Source organism: Oncorhynchus tshawytscha, linkage group LG30 (assembly GCF_018296145.1).
Source record: "Oncorhynchus tshawytscha isolate Ot180627B linkage group LG30, Otsh_v2.0, whole genome shotgun sequence".
Taxonomy (NCBI): Eukaryota; Metazoa; Chordata; class Actinopteri; order Salmoniformes; family Salmonidae; genus Oncorhynchus; species Oncorhynchus tshawytscha.
The window spans coordinates 31,912,017-31,934,368 of NC_056458.1; the positions used below are offsets into that span (position 1 = coordinate 31,912,017).

Below are 22,352 nucleotides of genomic sequence, written 5' to 3' on the forward strand. Positions count from 1 at the left end.
TGATTTTATAATCTTTATTCAACACATTACAAACACAACAACAAAACATTTTTTTGAGAGCAAATGCCAGACTAAACACAAACTTTGGCATGAACATAAAATTACACTGGCTGTTCTTCAGAAACAGCAATACTTATGTCAAGATCTGTGTATCAAAGTTACATGTTCATTGATTTCAGGTCATAAATCAATTTTGTGTTTCTTCCTGGAGTATTCATGGGCTTTTTAGAATACACAGCAACACACAAAGATGCAGAACATCCATTACAGGTTGGTCATTTAGGATCACATAAATATATCTCTGGATTTGTGGCAAAAAAGGTGAAGATTTGACAAACATTTTACACAATAAATAAATAACAAATAAAATGATGGTATACCGACTGATGTATGTATGTTAGAAGAAATCACAGTACATTTTTCAATGACAAAAATATGTTTTATCTTTTGGAATTGCTCAAATTAGAGTTCTGGTGAAATGTGCAAACAAACAAAAACACAGTGAAGTCAATCCAGAAAATATATCCTCTCCTTGAAGGTCATTGATAAGTCATTATTATGCGCTGGTGTTCCAAAAACATACAGGTCCGAGAATTAAGTCTTCCTGTATTTGGTTTAAATGGTTCTTCGAGTCATTTGGTGAATATGACTGTGTTGCAGCAAGGGCAATAATAAATAGGTCAGTGTCCAACGTAAGTGGTCATGTGGTATTGGTAGTCGTCTCTTTGGGTTATTTGACGTGGAAGACCTTTCTCTGAGGAGATTTCCTAAAGTTCTCGAACTTCAAGAGGTCACTTACTGTTGTTCTTCATGACGAGAGGTTGTTTTCCAACATGTTGTTTTCTTTGTTTGTTTAAATTTGTAACGTAAAAATGATGACAGGAATCCAACCATTCGTAGCATTTGTCCTTTTCTTCATTCACTTATCATTTCATAAAAAGAGAAAAATGAAGTGCTGACGATCCCCTGTTCTTCCTCCCTATTTCTGTCCCGCCCTCCCTTCCCAGGTGAGTGGCTGTCCTGTATCCTCTTTCTGTCCTTCTTGAGTCCAGACCAGTGGCTCATCTTAGCCCAGCCCCACTCTCCCCCCTCCAGAGGTAGTCCTGTCCAGGGGAGAGAGAACGGTGCTCACCCCCAAGTCCCCGGCCTGTCCTGTCGTCTGGGGAGCTCAGCGATACAAGCGATGCCAAGCTGAGGCGCGGGTCGCTATTGCTGATCTTGAACAGACCACTGGGCCCCAGGAAAGCCTCTCTCTCGCTAGGGAAATGGTTGATCACGGTCTCTAGGTCGTTAAACACTGCTGTGTCGCTCAGTTGCTTCCTATTACGCAGCCGGTGCCGCCGCAGCACCACGATGCCCGCCACTAGGCCAAGGGCAAGTAACGCCAGGATGCAAGAGGCGGTGAGGGTGGCGGAGGAAGGCTTATTTGTCATTTGGGAAGCGGGCTGGAAGCTGAGCTGCAGCGTGAACTCACAGCTAGGTCCCATGAAACCTGTCGGACACTGACACACAGGACCCGTGAAGTGGGTGAAGCAGGTGCCGCCATTCTGGCAGGGCTGGGCGCTGGCACCGCGGCCACAGGCGTCCGAACGCACACTGCAGTTCTTGCCGGCGTAGCCCAACGTGCACGAGCATGTGTAGTCATCCACGTTGTCCTGGCAGGTGCCAGCATTCTGGCAGGGTACTGAGGCACAGTCATCGATGTTGATCTGGCAGTTGGCACCGGTAAACCCAGAGCGGCAGCGGCATAGCACACTCTGACCCAGGTCTAGACACTCACCACCTAAAAGACAACATATGACACGGCTCCACTTAGTACACTGCAGCCTACCACATTCTGAAGTAGTACAAGATGGGGTACATGGGATATCACACTGTTGCCACTTCATGACTTCTGTCTTTATCAAAATAACATGATTCTGTCAACAGATTGGGATGCAATGACTAACGAGGAACTTTTGTTCCCATGTCACTAATCATTTGGACAAATCACAATTTCGCAGGTGCTCGCATCTTTCGAATTTCAGAAGGGGAGGGGACATTTGGCCCATAGACTTTCCCCAAACCTGCAGAGAGGGAGTGGAGCTTACGCTTCTCGTTCTAGTATGTTTTTAACACACCTCCCCCAGAACTTAATCAACCCTCTGATGCAATTACACAAGATTTTAGTTCTGTGTTTCCGAGAATAACATTTTATTGACTTTCTCCAGGAAGATGAGCTTAGGTTGTGTGCATTGATATACTTTGAAAACATGTATTAATTAATTGTTCAACCAGCCAAGTCCAGTACTTCATTAGCAAGTACTACCAGCAGGTGCATACTTGAACCAATAGAGGTCATCAGAACCAAGACAAGCTCCTCTCCATCCACTTTCACCTGCTCCACATTTATTTGGAGCAGGTGAACTGTTTTAAGTTCCTGGGCCTAACCATCTCGTCCGATCTGACATGGTCAGCCAACACAAATGCCTCTAATTCCTGAGGCGACTGAGGAAGTTTGGCATGAGCACAGGCACTCTAGTCAACTTCTACAGAGTCAGGGTAGAGAGCATCCTGGCAGGATCCATCACTGTGTGGTATGGTAAAACCAACACACAAGACAGAGGGTAGTGTTCAATGCAGAGAAAATCATTGGCACTGCCCTCCCCTCCATCGAGGCCATCTATGCTGACAGATTCCACACTAGAGGCCAAAAGACAGCACGGTACCCTAGCCATGCAGCCAGTGCACTGTTCTCCCAGCTACCATCTATTCTAGGCGGAGATAGAGGAGCATCAAGACCTCCACTACCAGGTTCAAAAATAGATTTTATCCCGGTGCAATCCGCCTGTTAAAACAAGGAACCTGCCTGCTGTTTTTATCCTACTTTTGGCACTTGAGCACATATGACTGAACTGTTTATGATCTTACCACGTTTTAAAAAATGTGTGACGTTTTGTTTTATGTAAACAGAGTCAGATCCGCTGCGTTGATAGGCAGGTCTGTCTCACCGTCTGTGTTCTGCTGTAGAATTGAATAGAGCGCACTCACCGCTGCTTTGAATCCTTTGTTTGTGGTCAAGAGAGCATTGTCGAAATCAAAACCCAACCCTCAAGTGAGTCATGACGAACTCACTTACAAAACTCTGTTTTAGACAAGACTGACTTTATGAACAAAATTATACTATTTACACTTTGTAGTCAATTTTGACACTGGAATAAATGTTTCTGAATAACATCGATGCCACTGGCTTTTTTTCAGATAAGCTGTTTATTGCCTTCAGTTGCACTTTAATACTTGCAAATGTAAAAAAAAAAAAAAAAAAAAAAAGTAAACTACTTGAACTTAATACACTACAGTCAGACTCACCATTCAGACATGGGCTGTTGCTGCAGCGGTCTAGTTTCTTCTCGCAGTTGGAGCCGGTGTATGTGGGAGGGCAACGGCAGGTATAGCCCCCCGTTGGCGTCTCCATGCAGGTGCCCCCGTTGAAGCAAGGCCCGTCGGCACACGTCATGGCAATGATCTCACAGTTCTTCCCATAGAAGCCCTGGGGGCAGGTGCACGAGTAGTCGTTCTCCAGGTCCTAAAGAGAGAGAGTATTGTCATGAGAGTATTTTTGAGTACTGTCGAGAATATGGATGTTAGAGACACCTAGACTGGGCTTTGGCTGATCATGTTTCTGACATTGTCTTATTTGAACATATTTATTACTAGAATGTGTTTGTTACACTGTGTTAGTGTCAAGGATACATTTCCATTTTACCCTCAAATGGACAATTAAGTTAAAAAAATTAAACATGGCATTCCAAATTAATTAAAATAAGTTTGTTTAACATACAATTAAACTAGCCAATATTGAACAACCCCTATTTCCTGCAAGCAGAAATATTACTCACATTGCAGCTGCCGCCGTTCTTGCAGGGGTTGCTGTCACACTCGTTGGTCTCCAGCTCACAGTTGGTGCCGCTGTAGCCCGGGCGGCAGGTACAGGTGTAGCTGCCCTGGCCTGTGTTGGTGCAGGTGGCATCGTTGGCACATGGCCGGTGGTTGGTGCAGTAGTTGAGGTCCTGGTCACAGAAGAGGCCGCCCCAACCCTCCTTGCAGTCACACTGCCATGGCTGGCCGCAGGTGCCGTGGAGGCAGCCTGGGTAACGCACACACTCATTGCATGAGGGCCCCTGCCAGCCCATCCTGCACTTGCAGTCCCCAGGGGCCTCGCAGTAGCCGTGCCTCTCGCTGCAGTCCGCCGAGCAGATGGCTGGAGGGAGGAGGGGAGAGATGGGAGGGTGATTACAATGAATGGGCAGATTGGGCACCCCTCCCTGCGCTTTATATCACAGAACATGCACACACTCAGACACCCAACACCGTCTCACCCCCCTCCCCAGCCCCGTCTCAGACTTCAACTGTTTAAGTATTAAACCAAGCAGCTGGTGAGCACACAACCGCAGGAACAGAAGCCAGTTCTTTTCTCCCTCTGCCTCACGCACACCCGCAACACACAGCATCTCCAACATGTGTCCCTGGCAGTCACGGTTCTTTCTCCCTTTGTTACAGGGGAACAAAAGGCAGATTGAACTCCACAAGCATTCGAACTCCACAAGCAATCAGCAGTTAAAACAATAACAAAGCTACTCCCTGCCACTGTTTCACCAAAATGGAGCACTCTCAAATCCATAGACTAAGCTATAAAAGCAAGGACTGACCATCCATTTTTTTTAGGCTATACAGTGTTTGTTTACATTTACTTTGTTTGCAAACATTGGAGTAAAACAAAGGGGATATTTTGGTTTCTGATGGGATACGACAGTTGATCTAAGCTCATGGGGCATTTATAAGTTATATTCTTCAAGAATCAATAGGTACAAAATGGATGTAGTTACTGCAGTTTGCCCCTTTAAGACTCCTGCAATTATGCCTGTCTAAAATAGTAGAACGGCTGGTTAAAGGATTCAAGTGAAATCCTTTTAGGGAGACGTAATCTTAATTTAGAAATAACTTGACAAACATGTTCATAAAACAAGGGTGAGTTAAAGTGTTGCACATGCTTCATTGTTGGTGTGATTGTGTAGACCTATGTGTAATAATTATTGTGATTAGGCCTGTATGTAATAATTATTGTCACCAATCATTCAGGCCTAAATGCTGCCTATATGCTGTCCCTGTGAAAAATTATTAATTGTGTTTCACCAAGGAGAATGCCAACTATAACATTAGCCTCATTGATCAATTCATAATTGCGTGCACTGTGCAGTCCATCCGCAATAGGCCTATACAGTGCAGTCCGTCCAAACTGGTTGACAGCATCTGAGTCTGGACAGTAACGTAGTCATTGACGTTAACTCGATTGTACTTACGATCAGAACAGTAGTTGCCCTTCCAGCCCTCCAGACAGTGTTTGTTCCCCTCCTCGTCACAGGTGTAGTGGCCCAAAGTGTCGTCGCGGGGTCTGCAGTACTCGGCGCAGCTATCGCCAAAGTAGTACTCGTCACAGAATACGTGGTAGGAGTAGCGCAGCTCGCTCTGCTCCCCGAAGTGGACGTCTTGAGACCAGTCCTCGCCGATGGCCAGTCTTCTTCTGGTTGCCAAGCGGCTGACAAGGTTGTTTTGGTTGTCTGAAATATACAATAACATGTGTATTTTAGTAGCCTATTGACATACCGAATGTTTGAACTTAGGTAGGCTGTTAAAGGCTATAATATGTCTAAAGCAACAACACCTTACCTGTGTATTCTGTAGGGGTTTCTGCGTTCCATGCTTCAATTATCAGTGAAAATGTTCCCTGGAATAGAGGTAAATCCTGGGTTAAAGTTTACGCAATAATGATATACAGTAACTTAATTTATATTTCCATGTCTAACATTTCATATTTATGTATAAACGGTTATTTACCGGCCACTTGAAATGGAACGGTATTCTAATTGGAGCGCTGCTGGAAATCGAGGTCTGATCTGCGCGGATGACGTTGGTGTGTCCTGTTCCAAACGTGCATGGTGGCTCCGCATGGATAACGTCCTCCGAGTGTTTTAGACAAATTCGGAAAAATATGTGGCAGTCTCTATGCCTTCTGCATATGCGGTGGGCAGTGTTGAACGAATGGACTTTCAGCTCGAACACTCCAGAGGACGATACCTGCCAAGAGAAGAACGAATTGGACATTAGAAATCATATTTAAGCTGTGTGTAAAGCAAGGCAATATTGAACGGTTCCTTATTGTTACGTTTCGTACTTACCACTTGCATTACAACCAAAGCCAAGACACATCTAAAGGGTAGTGAGGCCATTTATGTCAATTGTTTGGTTGGTAGCTATACAACAATCCGCAGGTGTATGCATTCGTTGTGTCCAATAGAAGTGACACGCGCTTATTCCCCAAAAAATCAAATACCTAAAGCTGTAGAAAAATATCCTTGCAGTCACACCATAAAATAAGTGTGAAAATGCATTAAAAGTTATCGCTCTTCCCTTTTCCCTTGTCGTGGTATTCACTTGTTTTGGTTCTGGTGCTGAATGAGATTGATTTGGCTTTTATACCCCTGATGCGCCCCCTTCGCGCGTTAGGAGGCGGGACAGGGAAAGACCCAAGGGACAACCATTAGATGTGGGATGCGTGTGTATTTGGTGCTGATTAAATTTGTCAGCAAAATTTGAAGGCACAAGGCCTATACTTCGAACATAATCATATTTAAAGTGTGATTGGATCAAGATGAATTTTATACAGTAATACGAATAGCCAAATGTCCACTAATTTGGAGTTGTGGGCTAGCTAGCCTATGGAAATAGAATGACAACTGCATCTAAAACGGCATGTTTAGACCTACATATTTAATTATTCAACTTCTATCAGACATAAAAAAAATAAATACAAAATTGGAAACATGTAAAGAGAAAGTTGTTAATGTAAGAACTTTAGCCTACTGGTATTAAATAAATTGTTTATTAATTGATAGACAGTATCACCTGACGGACTAGGCTACATTTGTGGTTATAGGTGGTTATAACCTATTATTTGATACAGCCTATATACTTAGGCTTATAATTTATATTCCAAATAAGTTTTTTTCACAAAACGTTGGCATAATAATTCATTGCCCTTATTGTTTTTTTGGTAGGCTAAATATCGATCTGAAGGCTGTATGGAAGGGCTGTATGGAAGAATTGCATGGTCTGCCCTTCAGTCCCAAAATAATTGCTCAGACGCGTGCTAGCCGACAAAAGCAGACAGGTTACGGATAAGACCTTTCATTGTGCGCCTCGGGGATATTCGGGGGTCTATTGTTAACTGGTTGAATTGTGGAGGGCACTCGCGCTAGAGTTTTGGATATCATGGCAGTTGCCTTTGTGTGAACTCCATGCGAACAGCTGTATGGTAATCAATGGCACATGGTCTACGGTGCGGTGTCCCCACACACTATTGTTTTCTCGAACCATCCTCCCCAACTGCGCACTACTTTCTTAATGCATATTGATTTAGGGGGTACCAACGGTGGTATTTCCAGCATCTGTCGTGCATGGGCCTTTTGCCAGTATAGCCTATAGGCCTACATCATTATTTCATAAACTGTATTAGGGGGGTGAATTATTCAAATGCATACCACAGGCTATCAATACTGATCATCTGCCCAATAGCGTCTATTAACATTGGACATTTGCTAAATATTGAGTGGCAGTAGCCCGCCACTGGGCAAAAACAGGTTGAATCAATGTAATTTCAACAAAACAATTAAATGTGATGCCGTTCAATCAACGTGGGAAACTGATTTATTAAAAAGTCATCAAAGTAAGGGAATTTCGTATTTTTGTCATGCAACTTTTAACCTAAATCCAATGACAGGGTGACATTTTTGGTCGATTTCACGTTGTTTGACAACTCAACCAAATAAAACAAAAACTGACGTCTGTGCCCAGTGGGCTAGTTTAGCTATACGTTACTTTAGACCATGCACTTCAATAACCTTAATATTGAAACAGTTACTATGGGATGTTGGACTATATAGTCAATTTAACTATTAGCCTACTATATAATCTCCTACCAATAATATGTGTAGCCGAGTGCGTTTTATACAGAGAATAGACTCATTTGTTCTTAGAAATTGCGCAGAGATGTTGAAGTAACCAGTTTATTGAGAACAAACCCTTTCAAGCAGAGGCATAAAAATTGCTTCACTCTAAAGTGTGTGTGTGATTTAGAGGGGGAAGGGCCACTGCTGTTCGCTTGCACATTAATATTCTAACGAGCGAGGGGCGCGTGGCGTCAATGAACCGCACATTATCCCTGGCACACTTCTATGCTTACAACACTAATTCACGTCAATCCGTGAAGTTGGGCACAGATCAGTCAACAGATGTAGCATACTGAAAGGAGTCCTCAACGGCATAGAAATATAAAGACATGTTCATCAGAAATAAATATTAAAAACTTAAAAAGGTCCTTTGTCGCTCAGTTGTTGCAAGTGCCATGCTCCACCGCCAGGATAGTGGGTTCGATTCCCGGGACGTAAATTGTATGCACCCATGACTAAGTCGCTTTGCATAAAAGCGTCTGCTAAATGGTATACACTGAGTGTACAAAGCATTAGGATGACCCTGGGTTAAATGCAGAAGACATTTCAGTTGAAGGTGTTCAGTTGTACAACTGACTAGGTATCCTCCTTTCAAATCAATCAAATCAAAATGTATTAATCACAGACATGGTTAGCAGATGTTATTGTGAGTGTAGCGAAAAGCTTATGCTTCTAGATCTGACAGTGCAGCAGTATCTAATAGGTAATATCTAACAACTCCACAACAAAACCTAATATCTAACAAATTCCACAAAACTTAACACACACAATCTAGTAAAGGAATGGGATAAGAATATATAAAATATATGGATGAGCAGTGACAGAGCGGCTCAGATGCAATAGATAGTGTAGGATAAAGTATATACATGAGATACGTAATGTGAGATATGTACACATTCTTGAAGTGGCATTATTAGTGGCAGCCGCCTCTCTGTGCTAGTGATGGCTGTTCATGCAATCTGATGGCCTTGAGATATAAGCTGTTTTTCAATCTCTCTGTCCCAGCTTTGATGCACCTGTACTGACCTCGCCTTTTGGATGGAAGCGGGGTAAACAGATAGTGGCTTGGGTGGTTATTGTCCTTGATGATCTTTTTTTGCCTTCCTGTGACATCGAGTGTTGTAGATGTCCTGGATGGCAGGTAGTTCGCCCCCGGTGATGCGTTGTGCAGACCACCCTCTGGGTTGTGCAGACCACACCTGACACCAGTCCCTCCTGCAGCAAAGCACCCCCACAACATGATTCTGCCACCCCCGTGCTTCATGGTTGGGATGGTGTTCTTCGGCTTGCAAGCCTCCCCCTTTTCCCTCCAAACATAACGATGGCCATTATGGCCAAACAGTTTTATTTTTGTTTCATCAGACCAGAGAATATTTCTCTGAAAATTACGATCTTTGTCCCCATGTGCAGTTGCAAACCGTAGTCTGGCTTTTTTATGGCGATTTTGGAGCAGTGGCTTCATCCTTGCTGAGCAGCCTATCAGGTTATGTCGATATAGGACTTGTTTTACTGTGGATATAGAAACTTTTGTACCCGTTTCCTCCAGCGTCTTCACAATGTCCTTTGCTGTTGTTCTGGGATTGATTTGCACTTTTCACACCAAAATACATTCATCTCTAGGAGACAGAATGTGTCTCCTTCCTGAGTGGTATGACGGCTGCATGGTCCCATGGTGTTTATACTTGCGTACTATTGTTTGTACAGATGAACGTGGTACCTTCAGGTGTTTGGAAATTGCTCCCAATGATGAACCAGACTTGTGGAGGTCTACAATTGTTTTTCTGAGGTCTTGGCTGATTTGTTTAGACTTTCCCATGATGTCAAGCAAAGAGGCACTGAGTTTGAAGGTAGGCCTTGAAATACATCCACAGGTACACCTCCAATTGACTCAAATGATGTCAATTAGCCTATCAGAAGCTTCTCAAGCCATGACATAATTTTCTGGATTTTTCCAAGCTGTTTAAAGGTACAGTCAACTTAGTATAAGTAAACTTCTGACCCACTGGAATTGTGATACAGTGAATTATAAGTGAAAAAATCTGTCTGTAAATAATTGTTGGAAAAATGACTTGTGTCATGCACAAAGTAGATGTCCTAACCGACTTGCCAAAACTATAGTTTGTGAACAAGAAATTTGTGGAGTGGTTGAAAAACTAGTTTTAATGACTCCAACCTAAATGTATGTAAACTTCCACCTTCAACTGTACATACCCCAACCAGAAGCCATGGATTACAGGCAACATCCGCTAAAGGGTAGAGCTGCCACTTTCAAGGAGCAGGACTCTAACCCGGAAGCTTATAAGAAACCCCGCTATGCCCTCCGATGAACCATCAAGGAGGCAAAGCATCAATACAGGACTAAGATCGAATTGTAATACACCAGCACCAACGCTCGTCAGATGTGGCAGGGCTTGCAAACTATTACAGACTACTAAGGGAAGCACAGCCACAGACTACTAAGGGAAGCACAGTGACACAAGCCTACCAGACGAGCTAAATTACTTCTATGCTCGCTTTGAGGCAAGTAACACTGAAATATGCATGAGAGCATCAGCTGTTCCGGACAACTGTGCGATCACTCTCTCCGCAGCCAATATTTTTATTTATTTTACCTTAATTTAACTAGGCAAGTCAGTTAAGAACAAACTCTTATTTTCGATGATGGCCTAGGAACAGTGAGTTAACTGCCTTGTTCAGGGGCAGAATAACAGATTTTTACCTTCAGCATTAAACAGGTCAACATTCACGGACGGATTACCAGGACGTATACTCAGAGCATGTGCTGATCAACTGGCAAGTGTCTTCACTAACAATTGTCAACCTTTCCCTATCGGAGTGTAATACCAACATGTTTCAAGCAGACCACCATAGTCCCTGTGCCCAAGAAGACTAAGGCATCCTGCCTAAATGACTACCGACCCATAACACTCACGTCTGTAGCCATGAAAGGATTTGAAAGGCTGCTCATGGCTCACATCAACACCATTATCCCAGAAACCGTAGACCCACTCCAATTTGCATACCGCCCCAACAGATCCACAGATGATGCGATCTCTATTGCACCCCACACTGCCCTTTCACACCTGGACAAAAGGACCAACTATGTGAGAATGCCATTCATTGAGTACAGCTCAAGCTCAACACCATAGTGCCCTCAAAGCTCATCACTAAGCTAAGGACCCTGGGACTAAACACCTCCCTCTGCAACTGGATCCTGGACTTGCTGACAGGCCACCCTCCAGGTGGTAAGGGTAGGTAACAACACATCCTCCACGCTGATCCTCAACACGGGGGCCCCTCAGGGGTGCGTGCTCAATCCTCTCCTGTACTCCCGGTTCACTCCTGACTGCACGACCAGGCACGACTCCAACACCATCATTAAGTTTGCCGATGACACAACAGTGGTAGGCCTGATCCCCGACAACAACGAGACAGCCTATTTGAAGGAGGTCACAGACCTGACCGTGTGGTGCAAGAACAACCTCTCCCTCAAAGTGATTAAGACAAAGGAGATAATTGTGAACTACAGGAAAAGGAGGACCGAGCACAACCCATTCTTGGCATCCACATAACCAACAAACTATCATGGTCCAAGCACACCAAGATAGTCGTGAAGAGGGCACCTATTCCTAACCTAGACTGAAAAGATTTGGCATGGGTCCTCAAATCCTCAAAAGGTTGTACAGCTGCACCAGAGAGCATCCTGATGGGTTGCATCACTGCCTGGTATGGCACCTACTCGGCCTCCGACCGCAAAGCACTACAGAGGGTAGTTGCGTACGGCCTAGTACATCACTGGGGCCAAGCTTCCTGCCATCCAGGATCTCTATAACAGGCGGTGTCAGAGGAAGGCCCTAAATTGTCAAAAAGACTCCAGCCACCCTAGTCATAGACTGTTCTCTCTGCTACCGCACAGCAAGCAGTACCCGGAGCGCCAAGTCTTGGTCCAAGTGGCTTCTACCCCCAAGTCATAAGACTCCTGAACATCTAATGCAATGGCTACCCAGACTATTTGTATTGCCCCCCCTCCTCCTCTTTTACACTGCTGATACTGTCTTATCTATGTATAGTCACTTTAATACCTTTACCTTAATGTACATATTACCTCGACTAACCGGTGCCCTCGCACATTGACTCTATACCGGTACCCCCTGTATATAGCCTCGCTATTGTTATTTTGCTGCTGCTCTTGAATTATTTGTTACTTTTATTTATTTATTTTATTTTTTAGGCATTTTCTCCAAACTGCATTGTTGGTTAAGGGCTTGTAAGTAAGCATTTCACTGTAAGGTCTACACCTGTTGTATTCGACGCATGTGACAAATAAAATTAGATTTGATTTACACAAACTGTAGTGTATTTAACAATGAAATCAATAAGGGATCATAGCTTTCACCTGGATTAACCTGGTCAGTCTATGAAAGAGCAGGTGTTGCTAATGTTTTGTACAGTAAGTATATGTCAAATGTTATGGTTATTTAATAAAGATTAGCTGCCAATGCCTTAAAACATAGTAACTACCTCCTAAAAAAGCCCCAAAACTAGTGCTGGATATTAACCAGATAAGACTAGCCTACTTTGATCTATGCTATAGATATCTGAACATTACCAATCAGGTGCATCCCTTCATGGCAGTAGTATATCCATCTGCAAATTGATTTCTTCAGCAGGATAATGCCCAATGCCACAAGGATAGGATTGTCCAGGAATGGATACACTTACATGACAGTAAATTCAACTTACTGCATTGGCCTACCCAGTCACCAGATCTCAAGCCAACTGACCATCTGTGGGATGAGATGGAACAAGCTATTCATAGAGATAGTAGTAGAGATCCACTACCAGCCAACTTGACATAACTGGGGGAAGCATTATAGTCAACATGGGCCAGCATCTCTGTGGAACGCTTTTAACACCTTGCAGAGTCCATGCCCCAATTAATTGAAGCTGTTCTGAGGGCAAACAAAGGAAGGTGTTCCTAGTGTTTTGTAGTTCTAGGAATACAAGTTAGGCTTCCAGTTGTGTCTTTAACTCCAGCTTTTAATACATTACCATAACCATTTCTATATTGTTTTCCTGGTTATTATTTCTCTGGTTATTACATAATCCTACTGTCTTCACATACAGTAATGATGGTTCTATTTCACTCTCTCATACCCTGTTTTATAGCTACATTTTCATCATATACAGTAGTAGTAGGTCAAAGATTCTTATTTCAATATCACACTCTGTTCCCCAGTAAGTTAGCATACCTGTTGTCTTTATATGTGGACCAATGCTGTGCATATCTATAGGTATATCTGAGAGGTCTTTGTGTCAAGGAGCAGATGGACTGTGTGCCTGGTCTCGCTCCCTCTCTGGTGCTGTTTCATTTGTATCCCCTCAAGGGGTGTGACACAAGCCTGCCATGGGGCATGGGAACCTGGGAAGAGGATTCACAGAGTTACCCCTGCCCTCCCATCAAAAGGACAAGCATCTGCCTGGTTCACAATACAGCTGCCCAGAGACCCTTTCCCTAAAGGGAGAGCGGGAGAGTTGGGAGAGAATCAGGCCAAGTTCCCCAGACCCTCAGGGGAAAAGCCAGGCTGTTCTGGGCACTACTCCTACCTCCCTACCCCCAGACTGCAGTCTGACTGTGGGACGGGACAAAAGGAGGGGTGGGGGTTGTGCTGGAGCATGTGGCTGGGTGTGGTAGGTTGTGCTCATTGATATGCTGCTCATGTGCAAGCATGTGGGTTAAGTGTATGTAGGGTAAGTATGTGTGTGTCTATGTGATGTTATAGCTATTTTTCATGTGTGTGTAAGGACATGTCTTATGATACTGTAATACAAGGTCCTTTGCGGGCCACAATCCCCAACCCCAATAAGAATATCTCCATTGTCAGATATTGTAAGGCGTGTATCAATAAGGGTAATTTGTGTGTTTGAGGCATGGATGTGCAAGTCTCTAGTCTTTTCATTTTGCATCTGCCATGTCCAAGAAAACAATGGCTAAATACATTGATATCCCTCCCTGTCTTTAAATATTTTTATCCTAAACTATCCGTTTCCAAAAAGTCTAAACTTCCAGACAAATCACTTCCTGTATATAATTGTTATCATAAACAAATGCAGTGAAATACATAACATTAAATGGTTTATCAGCTTGAGGAACAGAAATCAATTTTACAATGTGACTCACAATCCTCTTTGTTTCATGTGGTAGCATGATGATCATTTAATACAGGATAAGACTATAGCGAGATCTGCCAGTTTTCACTTCTACCTCTCCTCCTGTCCCTCGCTCCCCATATCCCTCCCTCTATCCTGCTTTCCCTCGCTCCTCATATCCCTCTCTCCCCATTTCCCTCCCTCTCTCCTCCTGTCCCTCACTCCCCATATTCCTCTCTCCCCATATCCCTCCCTCCCTATATCCCTCCCTCCCTCTCTCTCTCCTCCTGTCCCTCGCTCCCCATATCCCTCCCTTGCTCCCCATATCCCTGCCTCTATCCTCCAGTCCCTCGCTTCCCCTATCCCTACCTCTATCCTCCTGTCCCTCGCTCCTCATCTCTCCCTCTCTCCTCATATCCTTCCCTCTCCTCCTGTCCCTCGCTCCTCATATCTCTCCCTCTCTCCTCATATCCTTTCCTCTTCATATCCTTCCCTCTCCTCCTGTCCCTCGCTCCTCAGATCCCTCACTCCCCATATCCCTCACTCTCCTCCTGGAGCTACTCTGGCAGATGGGAGATGAAAGGCGGGGCAGGAGGGACAAGGGAACAGGAACAGGTGGGGGTGAAATGAGAAGAAAGAAAAGGGCAGAGGTCAACAGGGGCTAAAAGAAACGGGGGAGGGTACATGAGGAGAAATCGATCAGTCAATTTTACTTTTCTTTTGGCCTCTCTAAATCCACAACTCTTTTCACCAGATGTCAGTTAACTCTATAGCCCAGTGGCAACCTTCTTTTGAGAGGTCAACTGGAAATCTACGAGCACACACACACACACAACGTTGTCTTGGAATGGTAAAGTTAATGTAACATATCTTAGGTTCAGGTTGCAATGGCCCTCACCAATGTTTTTTGATTCTTCCTGTGACTATAAAGGTTGTACATTTGTTATGCCAGTGCAGACATTACCTCCTGCTGCATGTTTGACTTGGCTGAATAGGGACATCATTTAATCCCTTCATTGAATGAGGCCGGGCCCCATAATGCTATCAGCAAAACCAGAGTAGTGCATTTTTTCAGGGAAATTGGAAGGAATTTAACATTTAGTATCATTTGTTGGCAGGAAGGAACCCTCCATTTAGAACCCATAACATGTTCAAAGTAAATAAGTATTGAAAATATTTTCTCAATCCAGATTAGGAGAACAAGTCATGAATCTCTGTCTCACTACTCTGATCGGAGATGTAAAAAGGCTAGAATACCGATGCCAAGGTTGTCAAGCCGTATTTCATTCGTGTGTTGCTTTATATAAACATGCCATCCAGGAACAGACATGTTTACACTCTGGCTTGAGTTATCTTACTAAAATTAAAGGAGAAGGGATCCAACAACAGTGATGAATACAGCTGCACATTCAGAGTCCCCTGTCAGCCCCCCATTAGACTCCCCCTCCCCTCAGCTATTAGGAATAGAAACCCCCACCACCACATCCTCCAGACCGCACCATCCATGCTATACTACTCCTCCCTCCCCCCCCATAAGCCAGCCCCGGCTGCTGTTTACTAGCCCACTGAGACGGGCAAGAGCTGTAAAACAAGGCAAGGCTGTGTTAACTGCCGCTGTGTGTGGGGGGGGCTCCTATTTCTAATAGTTAAGACTAATTGACTGACTTGAAGTTGATAATTAACTTAAGGAACAAATGACAAAAATGATTTCCAGGAATTTAGCATGAGGCCTGGTTGTTCGCCACAAAGGCAAACTGTGAGCTAGAGTTGGATATAACAGTGAACCTGTTTTTGTAGGTTGCTTTTAATTGGGGCCAATGTGTGTTAAAATGCTTGTGTAGAGGCTGCAACATTCAGCACCATTTTCAAATTGTTTATATAGTTTCTTAATCTTTTGATGGGGTGATTGCTGAAATGAAAACCTACACTCTTGCAGAAGAGCCGACACTGCAGCTCAGGCCGCTAATTTACGTAGCTACTTTGCTGCCCTCTAGTGTGCAGACGATGTTATGTCATCTTCACCCCTGCCTTGACAGGCAGTATATGGCATGGGCCACAAAATCACATGCAACCTATAAACAAACAATGTATCTACTGCTTAAATACAAATCTTATGACACATTCTAGAGGTCGACCGATTAATCGGAATGGCCGATTAATTAGGGCCGATTTCAAGTTTTCCTAACAAATCAGATTTTTTGGGTTTTACACCTTTATTTAAATCTTTATTTAACTAGGCAAGTCAGTTAAGAACACATTCATATTTTCAATGACGGCCTAGGAACGGTGGGTTAACTGCCTCGTTCAGGGGCAGAACGACAGATTTTCACCTTGTCAGCTCGGGGGATTCAATCTTGCAACCTTACAGTTAACTAGTCCAATGCTCTAACCACCTGCCTCCATTGCACTCCACGAGGAGACTGCTCCAATGTGTACCTAACCATGAACATCAATGCCTTTCTTAAAATCAATACACAGAAGTATATATTTTTAAACTTGCATATTTAGCAAAAAGAAATCCAGGTTAGCAGGCAATATTAACCAGGTGAAATTGTGCAGAATCAGTGTATATGCAACAGTTTGGGCCGCGTAATTTGCCAGAATTTTACGTAATTATGACATAACATTGAAGGTTGTGCAATGTAACACAAATATTTAGACTAATGGATGCCACCCCTTAGCTAAAATACAGAACGGTTCCCATTTCACTGAAAGAATAAACGTCTTGTTTTCGAGATGATAGTTTCCGGATTCGACCATATTAATGACCCAAGGCTTGTATTTCTGTGTGTTATTATGTTATAACTAAGTCTATTATTTGATAGAGCAGTCTGACTGAGTGGTGGTAGGCACCAGCAGGCTCGTAAGCATTCATTCAAACAGCACTGTTGCGTTTTGTCAGCAGCTCTTCGTTGTGCGTCAAGCATTGCGCTGTTTATGACTTCAAGCCTATCATCTCCCGAGATTAGGCTTGTGTAACTGATGTGAAATGGCTAGCTAGTTAGCGGGGTGCGCGCTAATAGCGTTTCAAACGTCACTCACTCTGAGACTTGGAGTGGTTGTTCCCCTTGCTCTGCATGGGTTACGCTGCTTCGAGGGTGGCTGTTGTCGATGTGTTCCTAGTTCGAGCCCAGGGAGGAGTGAGGAGAGGGAAGGAAACTATACTGTTACACTGGCAATACTAAAGTGTCTATAACAACATTCAATTGTCAAAGGTTAATGAAATACAAATGGCATAGAGAGAAATAGTCCTATAATTCCTATAATAACTACAACCTAAAACTTCTTACCTGGGAACATTGAAGACTCATGTTAAAAGGAACCACCAGCTTTCATATGTTCTCATGTTCTGAGCAAGGAACTTAAACGTTAGCTTTCTTACATGGCACATATTGCACTTTTACTTTCTTCTCCAACACTTTGTTTTTGCATTATTTAAACCAAATTGAACATGTTTCATTATTTATTTTAGGCTAAATAGATTTTATTGAAGTATTATATTAAGTTAAAATAAGTGTTCATTCAGTATTGTTGTAATTGTCATTATTACAAATACATTTTATTTTTAAATCGTCCGATTAATCGGTATCGGCTTTTTTGGTCTTCCAATAATCGGTGTTGAAAAATCATATTCGGTCGACCTCTAAGACATTCACAACGTAGAATAAGAGGTTAACTTTCTGGGTGATTTAAATAAATCGACCGGCCTTCATCAGGCTGCCCACTCAAGATAAAGCTTCAAACTGTAACTAGTGCCTGCAACCTGGTTCCGGTTATCAATCAACCTACCAGGGTAGTAACAAACAGTACAGGAATGAAATCATCAACATGTATTGATCATATCATTACTAATGCTGCAGAGATTTGTTTGAAAGCAGTATCCAAATCCATCGGATGTAGTGATCACAATATAGTAGCCATATCTAGGAAAACCAAAGTTCTAAAGGTTGGGCCTAATATAGTGTATAAGAGGTCATACAATATGTTTTGTAGTGATTCCTATGTTGTTGATGTAAAGAATATCTGTTGGTCCGTGGTGTGTAAAGAGGAGCAAACAGACACTGCACTTGACACATTTATGAAACTACTTATTCCAGTTACTAATAAGCATGCACCCATTAAGAAAATGACTTTAAAAACTTAAATCCCCATGGATTTATGAAGAATTTAAAAAAAAATTATGGCTGAGAGGGATGAGGCAAAAGGAATGGCAAATAAGTCATGCTGCACAACCGATTGGCAAACATACTGCAAATTGAGAAATCATGTGACTAAACTGAATAAAAATAAGAAAATACACTATGAAACAAAGATAAATGACAAAGAATGATAGTAAAATGCTTGAGCACCTTAAATTTTGGGGAAAAAGGCAAACTCATTGAATCATCACAGAACCAACTGATATTGCAAACTACTTTAATGATTTTTTCATTGGTAAGATTAGCAAACTGAGCCATGCCATTCCAGCAACAAATGCTGACACTACACATCCATGTATATCTGACCAAATTATGAAAGACAAGCATTGTAATTTTGCATTCTGTAAAGTGAGTGTGGAAGAGGTGAGAAAATTATTAGTGTCTATCAACAATGACAAGCCCCCGAGGTCTAACAACTTGGATGGAAAATATTGTCACTCCTACTTGCCATATTTTCAATTTAAGCCTACTAGAATGTCTGTGCCCTCAGGCTTGGAGGGAAGCAAAAGTCAGTCCGCTCCCCAAGAATAGTAAAGCCTACTTTACTAGCTCAAATATCCGGGGGACCATTGTGTTTGGCCAGATACAATGCTATTTCAAGTAAACAAATTGACAACAGAATTTCAGCATGGACACTATATTGTGAATAAAGAGTTACCGGTCTAACAGAACACAGAAGGTGTTCTTTAAAGGAAGCCTTTCCAACATAATCCAGGTAGAATCAGGAATTTCCCAGTGCAGCTGTCCAGGCCAATTACTTTTTTCAATCTTTACTAATGACATGCCACACTGGTTGAGTATAGCCAGTGTTTCTATATATGTGTATGACTCAACTCTATACATGTCAGCTACTACAGCGACTGAAATGACTGCAACACTTACCAAAGAGTTGCAGTTATCTTTAGGGTGAGTGGGTGGCAAGGAATAAATTAGTCATAAATATTTATAAAACTAAAAGCATTGTATTTGGGACAAATCATTGACTAAACCCTAAACCTCAACTAAATCCTGTAATAAATCATGTGGAAATTCAAATCAAATCCAATTTTATTTGTCACATACACATGGTTAGCAGATGTTAATGCGAGTGTAGCGAAATGCTTGTGCTTCTAGTTCCGACAATGCAGTAATAACCAACAAGTAATCTAGCTAACAATTCCAAAACTACTACCTTATAGACACAAGTGTAAGGGGATAAAGAATATGTACATAAAGACATATGAGTGAGTACATTGAGCAAGTTGAGATGACTAAACTGCTTGGAGTAACCCTGGATTTTAAACTGTCATGATCAAAACACATTGATACAACAGCAGCTAAAATGGGGAGAAGTATATCAATAATAAAATGCTGCTCTACCTTCTTAACAGCACTATCAACAAGGCAGGTACTACTGGCCCTAGTTTTGTCACACCTGGACTACCGTTCAGTCGTGTGGTCAGGTGCCACAAAAAAGGACTTAGGAAAGTTGCAATTGGCTCAGAACAGGGTAGCACGGCTGGCCCTTGGATGTACACAGAGAGCTAATATTAATAATATGCATTTCAATCTCTCCTGGCTCAAAGTGGAGGAGAGATTGACTTCATCACTACTTGTTTTTTATGAGAGGTATTGACATGTTGAATGCACCGAGCTGTCTGTTTGAACTGCTGACGCACAGCTCGGACACCCATGCATACCACACAAGACATGCCACAAGAGGTCTTCACAGTCCCCAAGTCCAGAGCAGACTATGGGAGGCGCACAGTACTACATAGAGCCATGACTACATGGAACTCTATTCTATTCAAGTAACTGATGCAAGCAGTAAAATTTGATTTAAAAAAAAAACATAAAAATACACCTTATGAAACAGCAGGGACTATGAAGCAACACAAACATAGGCACAGACACATGCATACACACACGATAACATGCATGCTATACACACACATACATACACATGGATTTAAGTACTGTAGATATGTGCTCGTGATGGAGTAGGGGCCTGAAGGCACAAGTGTGTTGTGAAATCTGTGAATGTATTGTGACGTGCCTTAATTTTGCTGGACCCCAGGAAGAGTAGCTGCTGAATGGGGATCCATAATAAATACAAATATAACCATAATCAATAAATTAACCAATCAATGTATTTGCATCGGCATGCATTTAGATTTTGTACACCACTTGCCTGCAAATTCAAACACATGCCAGAGATGCCACTCCATACAGGCCAGCCTAAATGATTGGCATGGGATACATCTTATGTCAGAATTCACAACTCGTAGCAGGTTAGGAGAATTAACGTAATAGGTGAGGAGAATTGGGTTAATGTTAGGAAAAGAGTTAAGGTTTGCTAAAATGCAAAACAATTCTACTTGACAAGATGTATGCCATCTAGCAATAACCCAGTTCCACTGCATGCAGGAGCCTACATTTCTAGACAAACAAACACAAAGAGAAAAAAGTTATTGTATTGAATATAGAAACGCGCAATTTTCATATGTTGATGGGGTGGAGATGATGAATATGAAGTAGAACATGACATTTCCCCTTCAACGACGACTCACCATCAAGATTGTAGCTGTGTGTAACGTTAGCTAAACAGCAACACTATTGTTTTATCCCAAACACGTCAGAAGCTTCTGCTCGTGTCCAAATCCATCGAGGGAACGTCAACCTTCAATTGACATTTCGGGGTGACGGTAACAATTTAAGTTTTATGTTCACAGCTAGAACCTTTAATGTGAAAGTAACGCTATGTCACTAATTAATTGAAAGATTGACGGTTGCTATGCATTAGGAAGCCAAACAAGGCTTGTCACAACTTGTCATTACAGAACTCTTGGCATATCACGAAAGTGAGTTTATCCTGCTGGATAAGAAGGACAGGTAAATAGTTTAGCTTACAAATTCACTAACCTGTTGGATAAGGTCAGGTGAATCGTTTGGCTTGCAAATTCAGTATAGAGAACATTTCGACCTATCTTGCTTCACTAACTTAACGTTGCTAGTTCGTTTTTTTGCTGTGGTTCCTGTAATGTCCAAGGACGATTAATAACAGTTCCGACCTAGCTCACTTTCGTTATATGGGCATTCATCGTGCATTGATCATATATAGGGCTGTAGTCAGAGAAATCCTGTGCTAACTTGGCTGATGTGTTAAGTATTTTGGGCGTTACCTTTCAGTCTACAGCAGGTCTCATACAATGGTGGACCATAACGTTGTGAACAAGCGGCTGCCGAGAATGGCGGCCTCTCTGCTGAAGCGTTTTCCCTCAGAGGGCGAGCCCGGTATGGGGATGCACCACCGGATCAGCAGCAGTGGTGGGGCCATGGGGCGAGATTTCGACTGTAATGTCGATGACCCTCTGGGCTTCGACAAAACCCTATGTATTGATGGTGGTGGTTCCAGGACCCCAAACCTGCTGGGGCCGTTGCTGACAGAAGACTGCATGCCTGTCCAGAGGTCATCTTCCCCCAGGCTCCCTCTGCAGGGCCACAGGTTGATGCCAGCTGACCTGGAGGATTTTAGCGATGACTGTGACGGGTACTCTCTCCCAGGCACACCGCCCCGGTCCGAGGGGGACATCAGCTTCCTCAAACAAGGGGTCCTGGACCAGTTGGACAACCTGGAGAGCAGCCCCAAGAGAAGCAAGCGGGTTGGAGGTGGGTGAGGGGCCAAGTGTCCCTTGTAAAATAGGTCTTCTGACCTCAATGGGACTTCCTGGATAAATAAAATTGAGGGAACAGGCTACTTTCTCTGTAAAGGCACACATAGTTAAAGAGATACTTCAGGATTTTGGCAATGGGGCCCTTTATCTACTTCCCCATAATCAGATTAAATTGTGGATACCATTTTTATGTATCTGTGTCCAGTATGAAGGATGTTAGAGGTAGTTGCGCTAACACTGGAAGTCTATGGGTATCTGTATGCTATCAGATACTCATAGACTTCCAACGATTGCGCTAACGCCAG

General features: G+C 43.0%; 2 protein-coding genes across 5 annotated transcripts in view; one reads left to right on the forward strand and one right to left on the reverse strand.

The window, feature by feature from the left end:
- Positions 1 to 21,097, reverse strand: LOC112228411 (delta-like protein B). 2 transcript variants are annotated; one of them, XM_024393711.2, is made up of 7 exons: positions 20,944 to 21,097; positions 5,875 to 6,114; positions 5,707 to 5,764; positions 5,340 to 5,597; positions 3,879 to 4,240; positions 3,349 to 3,565; positions 1 to 1,783 (listed from the first exon to the last, which is right to left on the reverse strand). In XM_024393711.2, the coding sequence occupies exons 1-7, from the start codon at positions 20,944 to 20,946 to the stop codon at positions 1,062 to 1,064; spliced, it is 1,860 nt and encodes a 619-aa protein (XP_024249479.1). In that variant the 5' UTR covers positions 20,947 to 21,097; the 3' UTR covers positions 1 to 1,061. The 2 variants fall into 2 exon arrangements, with proteins under 2 accessions (XP_024249479.1, XP_024249478.1); XM_024393710.2 differs by lacking the exon at positions 20,944 to 21,097 and adding an exon at positions 6,216 to 6,474.
- Positions 20,726 to 22,352, forward strand: part of adad2 (adenosine deaminase domain containing 2) — a 7,319-nt gene continuing 5,692 nt past the window's right edge. The window contains exons 1-2 of one of the 3 annotated variants that reach the window (XM_024393713.2): positions 20,726 to 21,078; positions 21,563 to 22,042. In XM_024393713.2, the coding sequence (XP_024249481.1) occupies positions 21,583 to 22,042 (460 nt within the window). In that variant the 5' untranslated portion in view covers positions 20,726 to 21,078; positions 21,563 to 21,582. The other 2 variants (XM_024393714.2, XM_024393712.2) reach the window with 2 other exon arrangements.

Bases quoted from the DNA above. Each gene is read 5' to 3' on its own strand.
- LOC112228411 (XM_024393710.2), bottom strand. From the start codon at position 6,266: ATGGCCTCACTACCCTTTAGATGTGTCTTGGCTTTGGTTGTAATGCAA. The intron at 5,765-5,874 runs GTAAATAACCGT...CCTCTATTCCAG, and splicing joins CGTTCCATTTCAAGTGGCCG to GGAACATTTTCACTGATAAT. The intron at 5,598-5,706 runs GTAAGGTGTTGT...TGTATATTTCAG, and splicing joins AACCCCTACAGAATACACAG to ACAACCAAAACAACCTTGTC.